Here is a 17,206-nt window from a genome sequence, read left to right as displayed (position 1 = left end):
ACCTCAGATTATGTCCATACCAACCTTTCACAACCATCATCATTTAACCCAGTTCAGGAATACTCTAATTCTTTTAACGCTTTTGAAACCACGGTCACTAAGGATATTAAGAAATTAAGCAAAAAATGCCAGAAATTCACATATTACAACCTGAACTGTCAATAAAGACAATCGATTATTGATCTCCAAGAAAATAATGGGATAATCATCCGTCCGGCAGACAAGGGGGGTGGTATTGTAGTAATGGACCGTTCCATGTACTGCAATGAATCATTGAGACTTCTGAATGTTACTATCAAATATAGAAAAATTCACTCAGACCCCACGCTACAATTCACTAAGAAACTCAACACACTAGCTGTAAAAGGGAAATTTTTGTGCATCCTAACCAAAAAAGAATGTTAATTCATCAACAATAAAACCCCTAGTGTAGCAATCTTTTACCACATTCCCAAGATCCACAAAAACACAACACACCCCCCTGGTAGGCCAATCATCTCTGGCACCAACTGCTTAACAGCTAATTTGTCACGCTATGCAGACTCGCACCTACAACGGTGCATGCAACTAAAACCGGCATATTTAAAAGATACAAATCACACGCCGCAAATCCTAAACCAACTAGAATGGCGTGAAAACTTCATTTTAGGAACATTAGACATTAAATCCCTTTACATTGTACTTGATCATGGAAAGGGCTGCCAAGCGGCAAATTTTTACCTCCAGGCACTTAGGCTATACAGAGAATCACTAACTGAATTTATTTTGGATAGCATTGAGTTCATTTTAAAACACAACTATTTTAGGTATGAAGATCAATACTATCTTCAAACGCACGGGACCGCGATGGGTACGCGCTTCGCGCCCGGATATGCAAGCCTCTATCTAGGCAAATGGGAGGACGACCATATATAAAAGCGGCACTCTGCGGGCAGGACTGACCTTATGGCGCCGCTTCATTGATGACCTCATATTCATTTGGAATGGTCCAGCTGCAACCCTACATTCACTTCTCTCAAACCTAAACACCAATGAATACGGTCTAGAATTCACACCAACTGTAAGCAAAACAAGTGTAAACTTCCTGGATTTAACCATCTGTGTAGAAAATAACAAATTGATAACGAAATGTTTCTGCAAGGACGTAGACTCCAACAGCTTTATTCACATGACCAGCTGTCACCTTCCTATCTGGCTAACAAACATCCCAAGGGGTCAATACATGCGTATCAGTCGCAATTGCACCAACATAAAAGATTACCATGTTGAAATTAACCGTTTAACAGCTGATTTTTTAGAGAAGGGGTATGACCCGCTAACCCTAAGTCAATCTAATAATGAAGTAATACACATGTCTAGGGAAGCTATGATATACAAACCCAACAAGAATCCTGGCTCATCCACAATCCAGGAACAGATAAACCGGTTACCCATTATTACCCAATTCCATGCTGGATATAGGAAGTTCAACAATATAATCTGCAGGCATTGGCCCATACTTCAGGAGGATAAATGTATTAGGGATCTACTACCTCAAAACCCAAGGTTTGTGTACACAAAAGCCCAAAATTAAGGTCTCCTACTCGCTCCCACTACTGAGCCAATATTGTGCAACCTCAAGAAGATGGACAAGTATCCAACCAGTAAAACTATGGGTTTCACATCATGCGGCCAATGCTCCTGCTGCAAATGCACTAATTGTGGCAAAAAAACCTACACGTCTTCTTTGGATGCAAACAACATCCATAAATATTCAATCAAGTCAGCAATAACATGTGACTCAGTGGGGGTCATTTACATTCTCACATGCCCATGTGAAAAAATCTACGTTGGTCGCACAAAAAGGCCCCTTAAGGTCCGTATCAAGGAACACTTGGACAACATCAAAAAGGGCTTTATGGGACATCCCCTATCACAGCATTTTTATGAGAAACACAATAGATCGTGTAAGGGAATTTCCTTTTTTGGCATCCAAACTGTACCTAAAAATCGAAGGGGTGGTTATTACATCATTCTATAGCGACATCATTCTATAGCGACAGGGTCTGTTCCGCAGGATTGGCGCATAGCAAATGTGGTGCCAATATTCAAAAAGGGCTCTAAAAGTGAACCTGGAAATTATAGGCCAGTAAGTCTAACCTCTATTGTTGGTAAAATATTTGAAGGGTTTCTGAGGGATGTTATTCTGGATTATCTCAATGAGAATAACTGTTTAACTCCATATCAGCATGGGTTTATGAGAAATCGCTCCTGTCAAACCAATCTAATCAGTTTTTATGAAGAGGTAAGCTATAGGCTGGACCACGGTGAGTCATTGGACGTGGTATATCTCGATTTTTCCAAAGCGTTTGATACCGTGCCGCACAAGAGGTTGGTACACAAAATGAGAATGCTTGGTCTGGGGGAAAATGTGTGTAAATGGGTTAGTAACTGGCTTAGTGATAGAAAGCAGAGGGTGGTTATAAATGGTATAGTCTCTAACTGGGTCGCTGTGACCAGTGGGGTACCGCAGGGGTCAGTATTGGGACCTGTTCTCTTCAACATATTCATTAATGATCTGGTAGAAGGTTTACACAGTAAAATATCGATATTTGCAGATTATACAAAACTATGTAAAGCAGTTAATACAAGAGAAGATAGTATTCTGCTACAGATGGATCTGGATAAGTTGGAAACTTGGGCTGAAAGGTGGCAGATGAGGTTTAACAATGATAAATGTAAGGTTATACACATGGGAAGAAGGAATCAATGTCACCATTACACACTGAATGGGAAACCACTGGGTAAATCTGACAGGGAGAAGGACTTGGGGATCCTAGTTAATAATAAACTTACCTGGAGCAGCCAGTGCCAGGCAGCAGCTGCCAAGGCAAACAGGATCATGGGGTGCATTAAAAGAGGTCTGGATACACATGATGAGAGCATTATACTGCCTCTGTACAAATCCCTAGTTAGACCGCACATGGAGTACTGTGTCCAGTTTTGGGCACCGGTGCTCAGGAAGGATATAATGGAACTAGAGAGAGTACAAAGGAGGGCAACAAAATTAATAAAGGGGATGGGAGAACTACAATACCCAGATAGATTAGCGAAATTAGGATTATTTAGTCTAGAAAAAAGACGACTGAGGGGCGATCTAATAACCATGTATAAGTATATAAGGGGACAATACAAATATCTCGCTGAGGATCTGTTTATACCAAGGAAGGTGACGGGCACAAGGGGGCATTCTTTGCGTCTGGAGGAGAGAAGGTTTTTCCACCAACATAGAAGAGGATTCTTTACTGTTAGGGCAGTGAGAATCTGGAATTGCTTGCCTGAGGAGGTGGTGATGGCGAACTCAGTCGAGGGGTTCAAGAGAGGCCTGGATGTCTTCCTGGAGCAGAACAATATTGTATCATACAATTATTAGGTTCTGTAGAAGGATGTAGATCTGGGGATTTATTATGATGGAATATAGGCTGAACTGGATGGACAAATGTCTTTTTTCGGCCTTACTAACTATGTTACTATGTTACTATGTTACATCAAAATAATGTCAAGGGCAGAATCTAAGTGGATCTTCTCCCTGGATAGCCTAGCACCCAAAGGGTTAAATCAGGAGATAGAGCTTTATGCTTTTTATTGATTTTTTTATATATTTTATTCCACAAAACTTTGCTTCTCAGGGCATAAGTTGCAGAATCTAACACAATAAGTTTTAATATCACTGCACCTGAGGGAAGTGTAAAACAACAAACCCAACCAGTCATAATACGGTAAACCGGTAAGCGTAAATGCAGGTACACGCACCCAGCCGTTGGAAAGTTCCAACAGCCTATGAATCCTATATGCACAGCTCTGGATAATGATAATGTGGTATAATCCACTTTGTATTTTTTAATAGGTCACGCGCATATATATATACATTTTTTATTGAGGAAGCGAAACCTTATTTTAATCATGTTCAATCGGTTTTAATTAGGTATTATTAATAAAGTATTTTATTGTTATTATACATATTTTTTAATAACTTTCTGTTATATATCATCTAGAATTCACATTCCCAGTCCTCATTAGTAGTTAGCTCAATCAACACACACGCTTGAACATTAACACACATGTTTAATCTGCTTGCAATCAATCCCAAATTGGATCCTTAATTGAATAATTAATGGGGAATAGCACAAGGGGGAGGACAGATCTCTATATATAAAGGGTAGGTTTGGATGCGGGCACTAATAACCCTGATGAAGAGGGCTAGAGGCCTTGAAACGCGTTGGTTTAGTGCCCATATCGCATCTATCTCCTCTGGCTCCGTAGCTCAGTGACCTATAGCTCCGCCAACCACTCTTTACCGCCACCTCGCTGTTGCTTCCGGCCGGGGCGCACGAGGTTCTCGCGGTCTAGCGGCTCCTGCCGCTACGTCTCTCCCAGCTGACCGCACCATCACAGCGGCAGCATCAGCGGCACACCCGCTACCCGAGGGATCACGGCATTCCGCCATTAAGGAAAACAGTGAGTACATCCTGATCACATATGTATGCACACAACTTGTGGAATCAGCATAATAGATATATCTAGTGCATCAGGAAAGGCTCTGTCCAAACCTATACATATGTAACATTTGTCGTAATTACAGCACCATTTAACCAGCTCATCAGTATCCCATTCCTGCAAAGTTCACATAGTTCCACTATTCTTCTGTATCCTCAGTGAGTATAACCAACATCATTGAATTCACTATATGGATATCCATCTAGATCATAGACCATAAAGTTTGCAAATCTGTTTAAACAGGAAGGATCGTTAAAACCCAGGGAAATAACCATTCCCATCTGTAACAGAAGGAATTGTCGATGTGCATCTACACCAATCACGCAAAGTGAGTAAGAACTAATACTCACATATGCGTTTTTACCATCTCACATTTTTTTTTGCAAACCCAATAGATAAAATTTTTTTTAAAAAAGCACACATTTGCTTTTTCATCTCTTTACCATCCCACTGCAACCTTAAAACAGGTTCTACACATAACCATCTATGGCAAAAAAACAGTAAGTGCCTTGAACCTATATACAGTTAGGTCCATATATATTTGGACAGAGACATCATTTTTCTAATTTTGGTTATAGTCCTTACCACAATAAATTTTAAGCAAAACAATTCAGATGCAGTTGAAGTTCAGACTTTCAGCTTTCATTTGAGGGTATCCACATTAAAATTAGATGAAGGGTTTAGAAGTTTCAGCTCCTTAACATGTGCCAACCTGTTTTTAAAGGGGCCAAAAGTAATTGGACATATTCAATAATTTTAAATAAAATGTTCATTTTTAGTACTTGGTTGAAAACCCTTTGTTGGCAATGACTGCCTGAAGTCTTGAACTCATGGACATCACCAGACGCTGTGTTTCCTCCTTTTTGATGCTCTGCCAGGCCTTCACTGCGGTGGTTTTCAGTTGCTGTTTGTTCGTGGGCCTTTCTGTCTGAAGTTTAGTCTTTAACAAGTGAATTGCATGCTCAATTGGGTTGAGATCAGGTGACTGACTTGGCCATTCAAGAATATTCCACTTCTTTGCTTTAATAAACTCCTGGGTTGCTTTGGCTTTCAGTTTTGGGTCATTGGTCGTCGTTTCATACTACAAATGGACAATCAGTTTTGCTGAACTTGGCTGGATCTGAGCACGCAGTATGTCTCTGAATACCTCAGAATTCATTCGGCTGCTTCTGTCCTGTGTCACATCATCAATAAACACTAGTGACCCAGTGCCACTGGCAGCCATGCATGCCCAAGCCATCACACTGCCTCCGCCGTGTTTTACAGATGATGTGGTATGCTTTGGATTATGAGCTGTACCTCGCCTTCGCCATACTTTTCTCTTTCCATCATTCTGATAGAGGTTGATCTTGGTTTCATCTGTCCAAAGAATGTTCTTCCAGAACTGTGCTGGCTTTTTTAGATGTTTTTTAGCAAAGTCCAGTCTAGCCTTTTTCTTCTTGATGCTTATGAGTGGCTTGCACCGTGCAGTGAACCCTCTGTATTTACTTTCATGCAGTCTTCTCTTTATGGTAGATTTGGATATTGATACGCCGACCTCCTGGAGAGTGTTGGTCACTTGGTTGGCTGTTGTGAAGGGGTTTCTCTTCACCATGGAGATTATTCTGCGATCATCCTCCACTGTTGTCTTCCGTGGGCGCCCAGGTCTTTTTGCATTGATGAGTTCACCAGTGCTTTCTTTCTTTCTCAGGATGTACCAAACTGTAGATTTTGCCACTCCTAATATTGTAGCAATTTCTCGGATGGGTTTTTTCTGTTTTCGCAGCTTAAGGATGGCTTGTTTCACCTGCATGGAGAGCTCCTTTGACCGCATGTTTACTTCACAGCAAAACCTTCCAAATGCAAGCACCACACCTCAAATCAACTCTAGGCCTTTTATCTGCTTAATTGAGAATGACATAAGAAAGGGATTGGCCACACCTGTCCATGAAATAGCCTTGGAGTCAATTGTCCAATTACTTTTGGTCCCTTTAAAAACAGGGTGGCACGTGTTAAGGAGCTGAAACTCCTAAACCCTTCATCCAATTTTAATGTGGATACCCTCAAATGAAAGCTGAAAGTCTGAACTTCAACTGCATCTGAATTGTTTTGTTTAAAATTCATTGTAGTAATCTCCATAACCAAAATTATAAAAATGTTGTCTCTGTCCAAATATATATGGACCTAACTGTATTTCTATTCTCTCATACCAATTGCTATAGCCCTTTTGCATTGTCACTTTTGTGTAGATAGCGCAGGTGAAACTCACGCATTAACTTGAAGTATGTATCCACCTTCAGTAGCATACCATTATCACGGGGTGGCACGGTAACAGCACTGCCCAATTCCCCGCCTGGCATCACACTTACAACTGTATCCACCTCCTGGCCATTATACTGTGTGGACGATTGTGTGGGGGCCATTATACTGTCTTGATGTGTGTGCCATTATACAGTGTAGTGGGTTGTGTGGGGGCCACTGTGCTATGTGGAGGGTTGTGGGGTCCACTATAAAGTATGAAGAGCCACTATAAAGTATGAAGAGCCACTATAAAGTATGAAGAGCCACTATACTGTATGGAGAGCCACTATACTGTATGGAGAGCCACTATACTGTATGGAGGGTTGTGTAAGGGGCATCATAGTGTGTGTGGGACTATAGGGGTCATCATACAGTGTTGAGGTCACTGTAGGGGTATCATACTTTGTGGGGGGTTCTGTAGGGCCATCATACTGTGTATGTGGAGGGTACTGCTGGGTTATCTTACTGTGTTTGGAGGGAAGATTTGTTGGAATCATATTTTATTGGGGTGATGAAAGAGGTAAGCTAGTGCGTGGGAACACAAAGTGGCTTACATAGGGGCAACCTTACTTTGTAAGGGCTGCAAAGTTGTGAGATATGCTCTTCTGTGTCCCTGATGATTATTTTTTTTTTTTTTGTTTATAGGTGGGAGGGGCCCAAGTAGGACTTCTGCTATGGGGAGGACGAAACAAAGGAAAAAAAGAACTAACTCCGTGTGAGGGACTGCTTCCTGGACACATGGAACAAGGAGCTGCCCACACACAATAAGTAAAGAGACCAGAACCGCAGAGGAGTAAGTAAAAAGGCTTAGTTGGATGGAAATTACTTTTCAGAGTTTTTTTTTGCATTAATATGGTTAAAGCACCACTCCAGTATTTTTTTATTTCAGCGCTGGAGTGGTGCTACTATTATACGTTCCCTGACCCTGGTATTATATTCACCAGTCGCTGTCTTCAGTTCTTCCCAGCGCTGCTCGGGTCCTGATCCGCCATCTTGTGACCACCACTTCTAACTGACCAGAAGTCAGAGTTACGGTCACAAGCTCTCGGTGTAAGTCTATTACCTCATTCTGGTCTTGTTGTGGCTCTCATGGTCTTACATTAAGTTGTGAATTCTGGCTCAACCAGCAAACACTGGGGCGATCTGGCAGGTCACAATCACAACCAGCAGAAGACCGACCGGTGTGGTGTCAATACCAGCTGAACACTTGCGACTGGTAAGTATAAGACTAGGGGCGGGGAAGTTAGATTAGTGGCACCTCTCCAATGGTAAAATACAAAAGAAAACCTGTTGGAGTGGTGCTTTAAATTAATGATGTGCTTTACTCTTGAGATTATTTTTTAAAATTTTCTTTCTAACCCCTTTAACTCTATGTGTACACACGGGAATTGAAGTGTGTAACAGAAAAGTTTTGATTGCTACATATATAAATTAGGAAATTAGTTAAAATAGAATGGTAGCACTGGCATCCCTGAAAGTTTCGCCTCTCCCCCGGCAGGAATGATGACTCCCACACTGCCGCTGCCCCCGTCACGCTCTTCCTCTTCTTTCTTCTCCGGCTGCTGCCTGGGGAATCTGCATGGCAAGCAGATCCCCAGGCACTGTGCTCAGGGCACGCACGCGCTCCCTCTTTCTTAAAGGGGCTGAGCGGACAGTCCTAAAGTTTCCCCAGCCAATTACTGGGAAACACTTGTTATTTAAGGCATCTTCACCTGCATGGAGGTGCCTGTCCAACGCTGTTAGTCTTTTCCCAACACATCCCTGTCTGTTAGCACCCGCTAGTGTCTGCCTGTCCCTAGCACTACTTGCTGGTTCTTGCTTTGTTCTAGTGTGCCCTTGCTAGTATCTGTCTTGTCAGTCTGTATCTCAGGCGGACCCTCCTGCACCTGCTGTACCAGTCAGTATATCAGCCGGACCCACCTGCACCTGCCATTCCAGTCTGCATATCAGCTGGACATATCAGCCGGACCTGCCTGCACCTGCCGTGCCAATCTGTAGATCAGCCGTCCCCGTCTGCACCTGCCAGTGCCTATCTGTATACCAGCTGTACCTGCCTGCACCTATCAGTGTTTATCTGTATACCAGCCATACCCACTTGCATCTGTGGATCCTGTGTTCATGCTGTGCCTGCCTGTATCAGCTGTACTTTCCTACCTACCCGTTCCAGCTACCTGTCCCTTGGGGGTCAGCTGTCGTGTGTCCGAGATCAGTCCTGGAGTAGCACCTGGTGTCCATTGGAGCCAAGCCTAACCCCACCATCAGTGGCTCTAGTGAAGAGTCAGGTGTTCACCTAGTCATGCCCTTCCAGGCTCTCCTCGGGCCACGGCACAGTGGTTCCACCATTCCCAAATATTGGATCTAAAGATAACATGATGTTAAATGGTGGACACAGGACACTTGCTTCAGGCTTCATCATCATCACACTCTTGTTGATATAGTCCATTGAACTGTGATATGGAAAGATCAGCTCCACTAAATAGGGTTTACAGATAAGGATGTGTAACAGCTGTCACTGACTCCATAATTGGCAATTATGGGATTTCTAATCCAGGCTGTGAAATGATGCCACAGTAACAAGATTCATTCATCTATGAGTGTTTTTCTGGGCTCAGTGGACAGGAATACCAAGCTGTTTTTATTTTTCCGGACAAGTTATCCAAAAATCACATAGAGCCAACATTTTTTCAAACAATAATTAGGAAATAAAAATGAATAATGAAGATTATTAGAGATATACGTCTATTCACAAAAACACTGACATAAAAATATCACTTGCATTTACTCTGAGCTATTAAATTATGAGACTGACAATGTCCTGCTAAAGATCCTCCAGATTCATAGAAAACCATACATGCATCACATTTTTTGGGGTAGAAAAAAGTACTCGATATTGACTAATTGTCCAGGAATTTACTAGCAGTTGTCAACTATGATTGTGAGTATAAAACTAGACAATACAGGAATGAATCAAGGAAAGTATTGATGTCTTTATTTTAGAAGATGGTGCGGACATATAGGCTTTCTGTTCCTGCAATGAGTTTTTGAAGCTCCATCCCTATATTTCCCCCTTGTAAAACAATAACACATACTCACCTCCGGTGTCGGCACTGTACAGGCGATGACGGCGCTGGCTGTCTCGGGGATTGCCTGACAGCAGCTCTCTCTTCCTCTGGATGTATGTGATAAGTGCAAAGGCAGGGAGAGTGAAGCCAGCGCTAATTAGCAGCGGGGATTGCGTGACATAACAATGTCATGCAATCCCCGGGAGAGCAAACGCTGACACTGCTTGAACTGCGCCGGCACCATAGGTGAGTATAAGGGTTCGCTCACACTGCTGTATAACGTGGCCGAGTGTTATCCGATGTTTTATATGATAGCACGTGACCCAACATTATACTGTAGGGCAGTGGAGATTAGTTTCTCATAACAATTCAGCATGAGAAAATAATCGCAGAATGCTGCGAGTGCCTCCGATAATCATATCGCACTCACCCATTCAAGTCTATGAGTGCGTCATCCGAGTGCAGTCCGATGTACTCGCACAGAGTCAACTGACAATATGATGAAATTAAGTTCTTCGTCTTCTTCACACCTGTGATGCAATTGTCATCATCCAGTTCTGAGTTTGTTTATGTTCAGCTGTCTTATCTCTGGACTGGTCATGTGGGAGTTAATCCCCTCTGCCTCACTTTGAAGTTGGCTGAGCTAGTTAAGTCCTCTGCAGCCTGTGGGCCAGTGTCAGCTATAGTTCATGCTGCATGGTTTGAGCACCTGACCTGGATACTTGTACTAGTGTTCCTTTTGCCTCTGTCTGCCTGCACCCGTTTATGACTTATTCTGACCTCTGGCTTGTACCCTGACTCCGTCTTACGTCTCACGTTTTGGTTACCACGTTCCCGGTAGGCTCTGACTACTTGCTTGTCCCCGACTATTCTCTGCTCGCCCCTTCTGTACCGTGCTGCTATCTCCGTGTATGACCTTGGCTTGTCTGACGTCCCTTTCATTACCTGTGACACCTGTGTTGTTGTTCAGTGTTGCTGTGCTGTGTGTACAACCTCTTTTCCTTAACCAGCACCCCCTGGTGGAGGTTGCTCTATACTGCACTGCAGCAGCACATTACAGCAATGTTCTCATGCGAGAGAATCGGATCACACTCGGATGATATTCTGATCAGCGTTTGAGCCGAGTGTCATTAGCATAACGGACCAGATTCTCTCATATGAGAGAATATATGGCAGTGTGAGAGAGCACTTAGTGTTGTTATTTTACATTGGAAGAAGGAGTTGTCCATGTAGTGAACACCACCTGTAAGAAAATGATTGATTTACTCAAGTCTGCAGAGCTGGGGTCCTGGATTCAAATCCCACCAAGGACAACATCTACAAGGAGTTTGTATGCTCTCCCTTTGTTTGCGTGGGTTTCCTTTCACATTCCAAAGGCATACTGTTATGGAATCTAGATTGTGAGCCCCAATGGGGATGGCGATGATAATGTCTGTAAAGTGCTGTGGAATATGATAAAAGCATAATAAATAAGTAACATGCATTGACATTCCAGAGTCTGGACACATTATATGGCCAAAATTGGTTTTCATCTAATGCGCTTGGTGGCGGCCTTTAGAAAAACTCTTCGTTGTACAGCCCTAAACATTAGAGGATGATGTTGCGATTTTGTGACTGTGACTTCCTTGTGGATCTGAGATATTGTAATCCAGTTTCTGTCAAGAATACATTTGGCTGTGATTTGCTCCTCATTTTATTGCCATTACAACAATTGACACATTGTAACGAGCGTAATATATTTTATAACCAAACACATGTAACCGGTAAATAATATATCAAAGCGTCTCGGCTCTTTGAAGACGACTTAAATATATGCTGTAGTTACAGAGAAGCATTCTTAAACAGTAACATAACACATACAAAATTCTCTGTTCAAGCTTGAAGGTATTGAATGCATTTACTTTGATAAAAAATGAAAATATTCAAAAATACAAAATAAAGATTTTGTCTTTTTTTTTCTTCTACAAAACCTCTCATATATGATGCATGAATGGTCTTGGCAATTCTATATATGCAGAAAGCACACTAATAATATCCATTTCACTTTACAAAAAATGTAAATACCTGTCATTACATGTCTGACAACTCTGAAGAATCACCCTGGCCATCCCTTTCTGGACTGAAGGTCATCCCACAGACCGGGTACATTATCACAAGCCAACATCCAGCAGTTTTTGACACTTGCTCTATGAAACCAGGTATACTAGATTGCTAAACACTCTCATAGATGTCTCCTATCTGATGTATATACAGCAGTCTCGGTGTATCCTATATGATGTATAGACATCAGTCTCAGTGTCTCCTATGTGATCTATATGCACCAGCCCCAGTGTTTCCTATGTGATGCATATACACCAATACTGGTGTTATCTATGTACATATACAACAGTCTCAGTGTGTCCTATGTGATATATATACAGCAGTCTCGGTGTATCCTATGTGATGTATAGACATCACTCTCAGTGTCTCCTATGTGATCTATATGCTCCAGCCCTAGTGTTTCCTATGTGATGCATATACACCAATACTGGTGTTATCTATGTACATATACAACAGTCTCAGTGTGTCCTATGTGATATATATACAGCAGTCTCGGTGTATCCTATATGATGTATAGACATCAGTCTCAGTGTCTCCTATGTGATCTATATGCACTAGCCCTAGTGTTTCCTATGTGATGCATATACACCAATACTGGTGTTATCTATGTACATATACAACAGTCTCAGTGTATACTATGTGATATATATACAGCAGTCTCTGTGTATCCTATGTGATGTATAGACATCACTCTCAGTGTCTCCTATGTGATCTAAATGCACCAGCCCTAGTGTTTCCTATGTGATGCATATACACCAATACTGGTGTTAGCTATGTACATATACAACAGTCTCAGTGTATCCTATCTGATGTATATACAGCAGTCTCGGTGTATCTTATGTGATGTATAGACATCAGTCTCAGTGTCTCCTATGTGATCTATATGCACCAGCCCCAGTGTTTCCTATGTCATTCATATACACCAATACTGGTGTTATCTATGTGCATATACAACAGTCTCAGTGTATCCTATGTGATATATATATACAGCAGTCTCGATGTATACTATGTGATGTATAGACATCACTCTCAGTGTCTCCTATGTGATCTATATGCACCAGCCCTAGTGTTTCCTATGTGATGCATATACACCAATACTGGTGTTATCTATGTACATATACAACAGTCTCAGTCTATCCTATGTGATATATATACAGCAGTCTCGGTGTTTCCTATGTGATGTATATACCGACTTCTCAGTGTCTGAATTGTAGTGGACTGAAAGACACTGAAAGAAACTTGGGATAATGTGCCCAACTTGTGGGACATCATTCAGGCCAGAGGAGGGACAGTCAATGTGACTTTCCAGCAAAGCGGCTCCCCCCGCTTTGACTTCTAACGGTATGTCCACAGCAAATTCATAGTAACAAAATCTACACCAAATTGTGCGGGTTTCACAGTGGAATTGCCAGTGACCATTTTCAGATTTTTCTACATTATGAAGAATACATAGAAGCACATCATTATCAGCCATCATGGACAATTAATTGCTGGTAGTTTGGGGGGCTTAAATCATTCTTTGCCTAGGTACTGAAAGTCTGGTGACTACACTCCATATCCATGAGCTTTGTATAACCCCCCCATAAACAATGAGTGGAACAGAGGAGACCTGACCTCAAGATCATTGGGGGCTCCAGTTGTTGGACCCCCTGTGATCATCAAGTTATCCTAATCTTTTTGATAGGCAATAACTTGATCTTTTGGGGATAAAAAAAAAAAATGTCTGCAAAGGTGTCCGTGTCCTTTAGGTAAAAAATTAATCTTCTGCCAGGGATAATCTGCCACATCATAATTATTTTTCTGTGCGATTCGTATAGAATTTGAGAGGACACCCCAGGATGCCTCTGTATGGTATCAGACATGTACGGAGTTGCCATCGAGCCCCCTGCACTTCCTAGCGTTCTTCGCTTGTACATGTGGTGGTATTGCAGCTCTTGGTACGAGGTTTAGGGCACACGACCGGTTATATCAGACGAGTGCTAGCCGTGATTTTCACAGAGAGCACTCAAACTCATCATATTCTATGGGGCCGTGCACGTGTCTGATTGTCTGCGGGTCCGTGAAAAACATCAGACCCCTTCCAGGATGCCATCCATGTGCAGTCATAATGGAGAAGGTGGAAAAACTTTTTTTAAATCTCTCCACCTCTCTCCTGTGACACCGGAAGCCGAGTAGTCAGTGGCTCTGGATATAGTAGTCTGTGTTGACTCATAGATTGCTAAGAATATCCCCTGGTGTCTCCACCGGACGCGGCCAGGAAAAGATCCCCGTACTGTGCGGGAGCTATGTGTCTAGTCACTGTCGCACTAATAAAAAAACTACTATATGAATACACAGGATTATCTGATTGTAATACAGCATAATCAATCCAATATAAAAACGTGGCAAGTATTCTCAGCAATAATTGCGGCTATTCCCTACGTATTCCCATCTGACACATATGTGAAATTTCCACAGAATATGAAATACATTGCTGAAAGATGCGAGTCCCACCAATGGAGAAGCAAAACTCCCAGATAAATGAAAGACACCCCCCCCCCCCCGGAGAATTAAGGAAAGGACTGGTTGATGGCTTTATTAGGCATAACTGATTTAACTATTTATATGCTAATGTAGCTTTTTAAAAAAAACAAGTCCAACAATACCTTTACATGGCCGGTCTGTTCCTCCATTACTGAGAAATCAGCATTTGAATTGATATATATGAGAAAGAAGAGCTATTGTAGATCAGAAGCCTCCGTCGCTCCAGCTCTGTTCTCTGCCCAGCGCCGCCTTCTCCTGCTTGACTGACAGCCTCTATGCTGTGCGATCTCAGGAGAAGGAGCCATCAGTCAAATAAGAGGATGCAGCATTGGACGAGACATAGAGCTGGAGTGACAGAGGCTTCAGATCTACCATAGCTCTTCAGTCTCATTTGCATATCAATTCAAACACTGATTTCTTAATAATGGAAGAACATTCTGGCCAGGTAAAGGTATTGATGGATTTATCTTTGAAAGAGCTACATGTGCATATAAATAGTGTGAAATCCTGCTGACTGATGCCCTTAAGGCTAGGTGCACACGTTACGGAATGGGGTGCAGAATTTTCTGCACAAAATCCGCATCTCCTGGCAGAAACCGCAGGTGCAGATTTGCCGCGGATTTTATGCGGATTTTGTGCGGTTTTTATGCGGAATTGATGCAGATTTTGTGCAGATTTTCTGCGGTTTTTACCACTGCGGATTTCTATAATGGAAGGGTGCAGAAATGCTGACATGCACTTCTTTTAAATCCGCAGCGTTTCCGCGCAGATTTTTCCGCACAGCGTTTTTTTTTCCACATTGATTTACATTGTACTGTAAATCACAGCGCGGATCTGCAGCGTTTCTGCGCGGAAAAATTGGCCGCGGATCCGCACTAAATCCGCATCGTGTGCACATACCCTAAAAGAGGCATAAACTGAAGTGGTCTTATTGATCAACTACTCGCGTTTAGAGCAACTGATGTCGGCGTCCAATCTGCTTATTCTAGCGATAACCAATGAGCTGCGTCGACTTCAGGGGAGATGTGAAATGACAAGTTGTTGAAATAAATCCTGCCACGGCTGTTTCTACGGGGGTGCATTCATCACCTAATAATCAAACGTGATATGGAGCACAAATAATGTCTATGCTTTCACCTTACAATCACGGCACCTAACCTAAGGACCAAGCTCTCTGGAAGCCTGAAGTTCAGACCCGTGGGGCGTTCTGCGACAGTTCCGAACAATTCTAGACAGTACCATAAGGCTAATGATAAATCAGTCAGGTCTGGCCACTGCTCTGTCCTCGTCTATTCGGAGGTCTGCGGACTCCAGGAGAGGTGATCTACAAGCGTGAAGGACCATCCTGATCGGGGACACCTCGTCATGGTGGACTGGCTTCTGTCGATAGAAGTGGTGCCGGCTAGGTACCCTACATCATTTACTATTAGTATTTACTTACTGCAGGGTATTTACTCTTTTTCTTATTCTAGGTTCTGTCTGTGTGAATGTGCGCCTACGCGCCAACATATGTTCCAGCTCATTTCTTGGGTATGACTAATGAGAGTAACGTTGCTCAGATTACGAATGACCATTTGTACAGATCTAGCAAATAATTAAAGTGAAGTGTAAGCGTAGTCTATGTGTGTATGTGTCAGGGTGGTAATTGTCCCGCCGCCCTATATAACGCCGCCGTCCATTACACAGGACGCCAGCTGAGAACTTTCCACAATGGAGCACAGCACTAGTGATAGTCACCTACCCAAGGACATGTCAATTTTCTTATTCTCCTCCTGACCCTCAGCTTCAGACAGACTTTCCTCCACCTCCATGGCTGCCCTGGGAGCTCCCTGAGATCAGAGCTGAGTGATCCCACTGCAGCGCATGTCCTGGCTCCATGCCATCTCCTGAGGATGCCAAATAGGGACATGGAGCTGCTACTACCGGGCAGGCGCTGCCAGGACCCTGGGCACTGCTGGAACAGGCACAAGGACTCCTGTATATCACGGAAGCACTTGGGAAAAGACACAAAGTAACAAGCTCTGATACATTGGTGTTACTCACATACTGTACATCAATGAGAGCACTTCTTTTATCCCATGGTGGAAAGTGTAGGGAAATACATGCAGGTTACCAGCAGATGGCGCTGCTCCACCCACAGTTATTATCCTGTGTGCTCAGTCATTCCAGGCCTCAGTCTGACCAGCAATGCCAGTGTGGGTGGTATACCAGTTACCAGTGTTAATAATAATAATCTTTATTTGTATATAGCGCTAACATATTCTGCAGCCCTTTGCACACATTATCATCACTGTCCCCAATGGTACTCACAATCGAAATTCCCTATCAGTATGTCTTTGGAATGTGGGAGGAAACCAGAGGAAACCCACGCAAACACCGAGAGAACATACAGTGGGGCAAAAAAGTATTTAGTCAATCAGCAATAGTGCAAGTTCCACCACTTAAAAAGATGAGAGGCGTCTGTAATTTACATCCTAGGTAGACCTCAACTATGGGAGACAAACTGAGAAAAAAAAATCCAGAAAATCACATTGTCTGTTTTTTTAACAATTTATTTGCATATTATGGTGGAAAATAAGTATTTGGTCAGAAACAAACAATCAAGATTTCTGGCTGTCACAGACCTGTAACTTCTTCTTTAAGAGTCTCCTCTTTCCTCCACTCATTACCTGTAGTAATGGCACCTGTTTAAACTTGTTATCAGT

General features: G+C 42.6%; 1 protein-coding gene across 1 annotated transcript in view; it reads right to left on the bottom strand.

Annotated features, from left to right (window-relative positions):
- LOC138661919 (UAP56-interacting factor-like) overlaps positions 1–16,434 on the bottom strand; it is a 55,990-nt gene extending 39,556 nt beyond the window's left edge. The window contains exon 1 of the mRNA XM_069746910.1: positions 16,243–16,434. Coding sequence (XP_069603011.1) covers positions 16,243–16,312 — 70 coding nt within the window. The 5' untranslated portion in view covers positions 16,313–16,434. The remainder of the gene's footprint in view (positions 1–16,242) is intronic.
- Between the last annotated feature and the right edge of the window lie 772 nt (positions 16,435–17,206).

This window comes from Ranitomeya imitator, chromosome 2 (assembly GCF_032444005.1).
Source record: "Ranitomeya imitator isolate aRanImi1 chromosome 2, aRanImi1.pri, whole genome shotgun sequence".
Classification (NCBI taxonomy): domain Eukaryota; kingdom Metazoa; phylum Chordata; class Amphibia; order Anura; family Dendrobatidae; genus Ranitomeya; species Ranitomeya imitator.
Note: the sequence above shows the minus strand (reverse complement) of the source record. Positions and strands in the feature narration are given on the sequence as shown.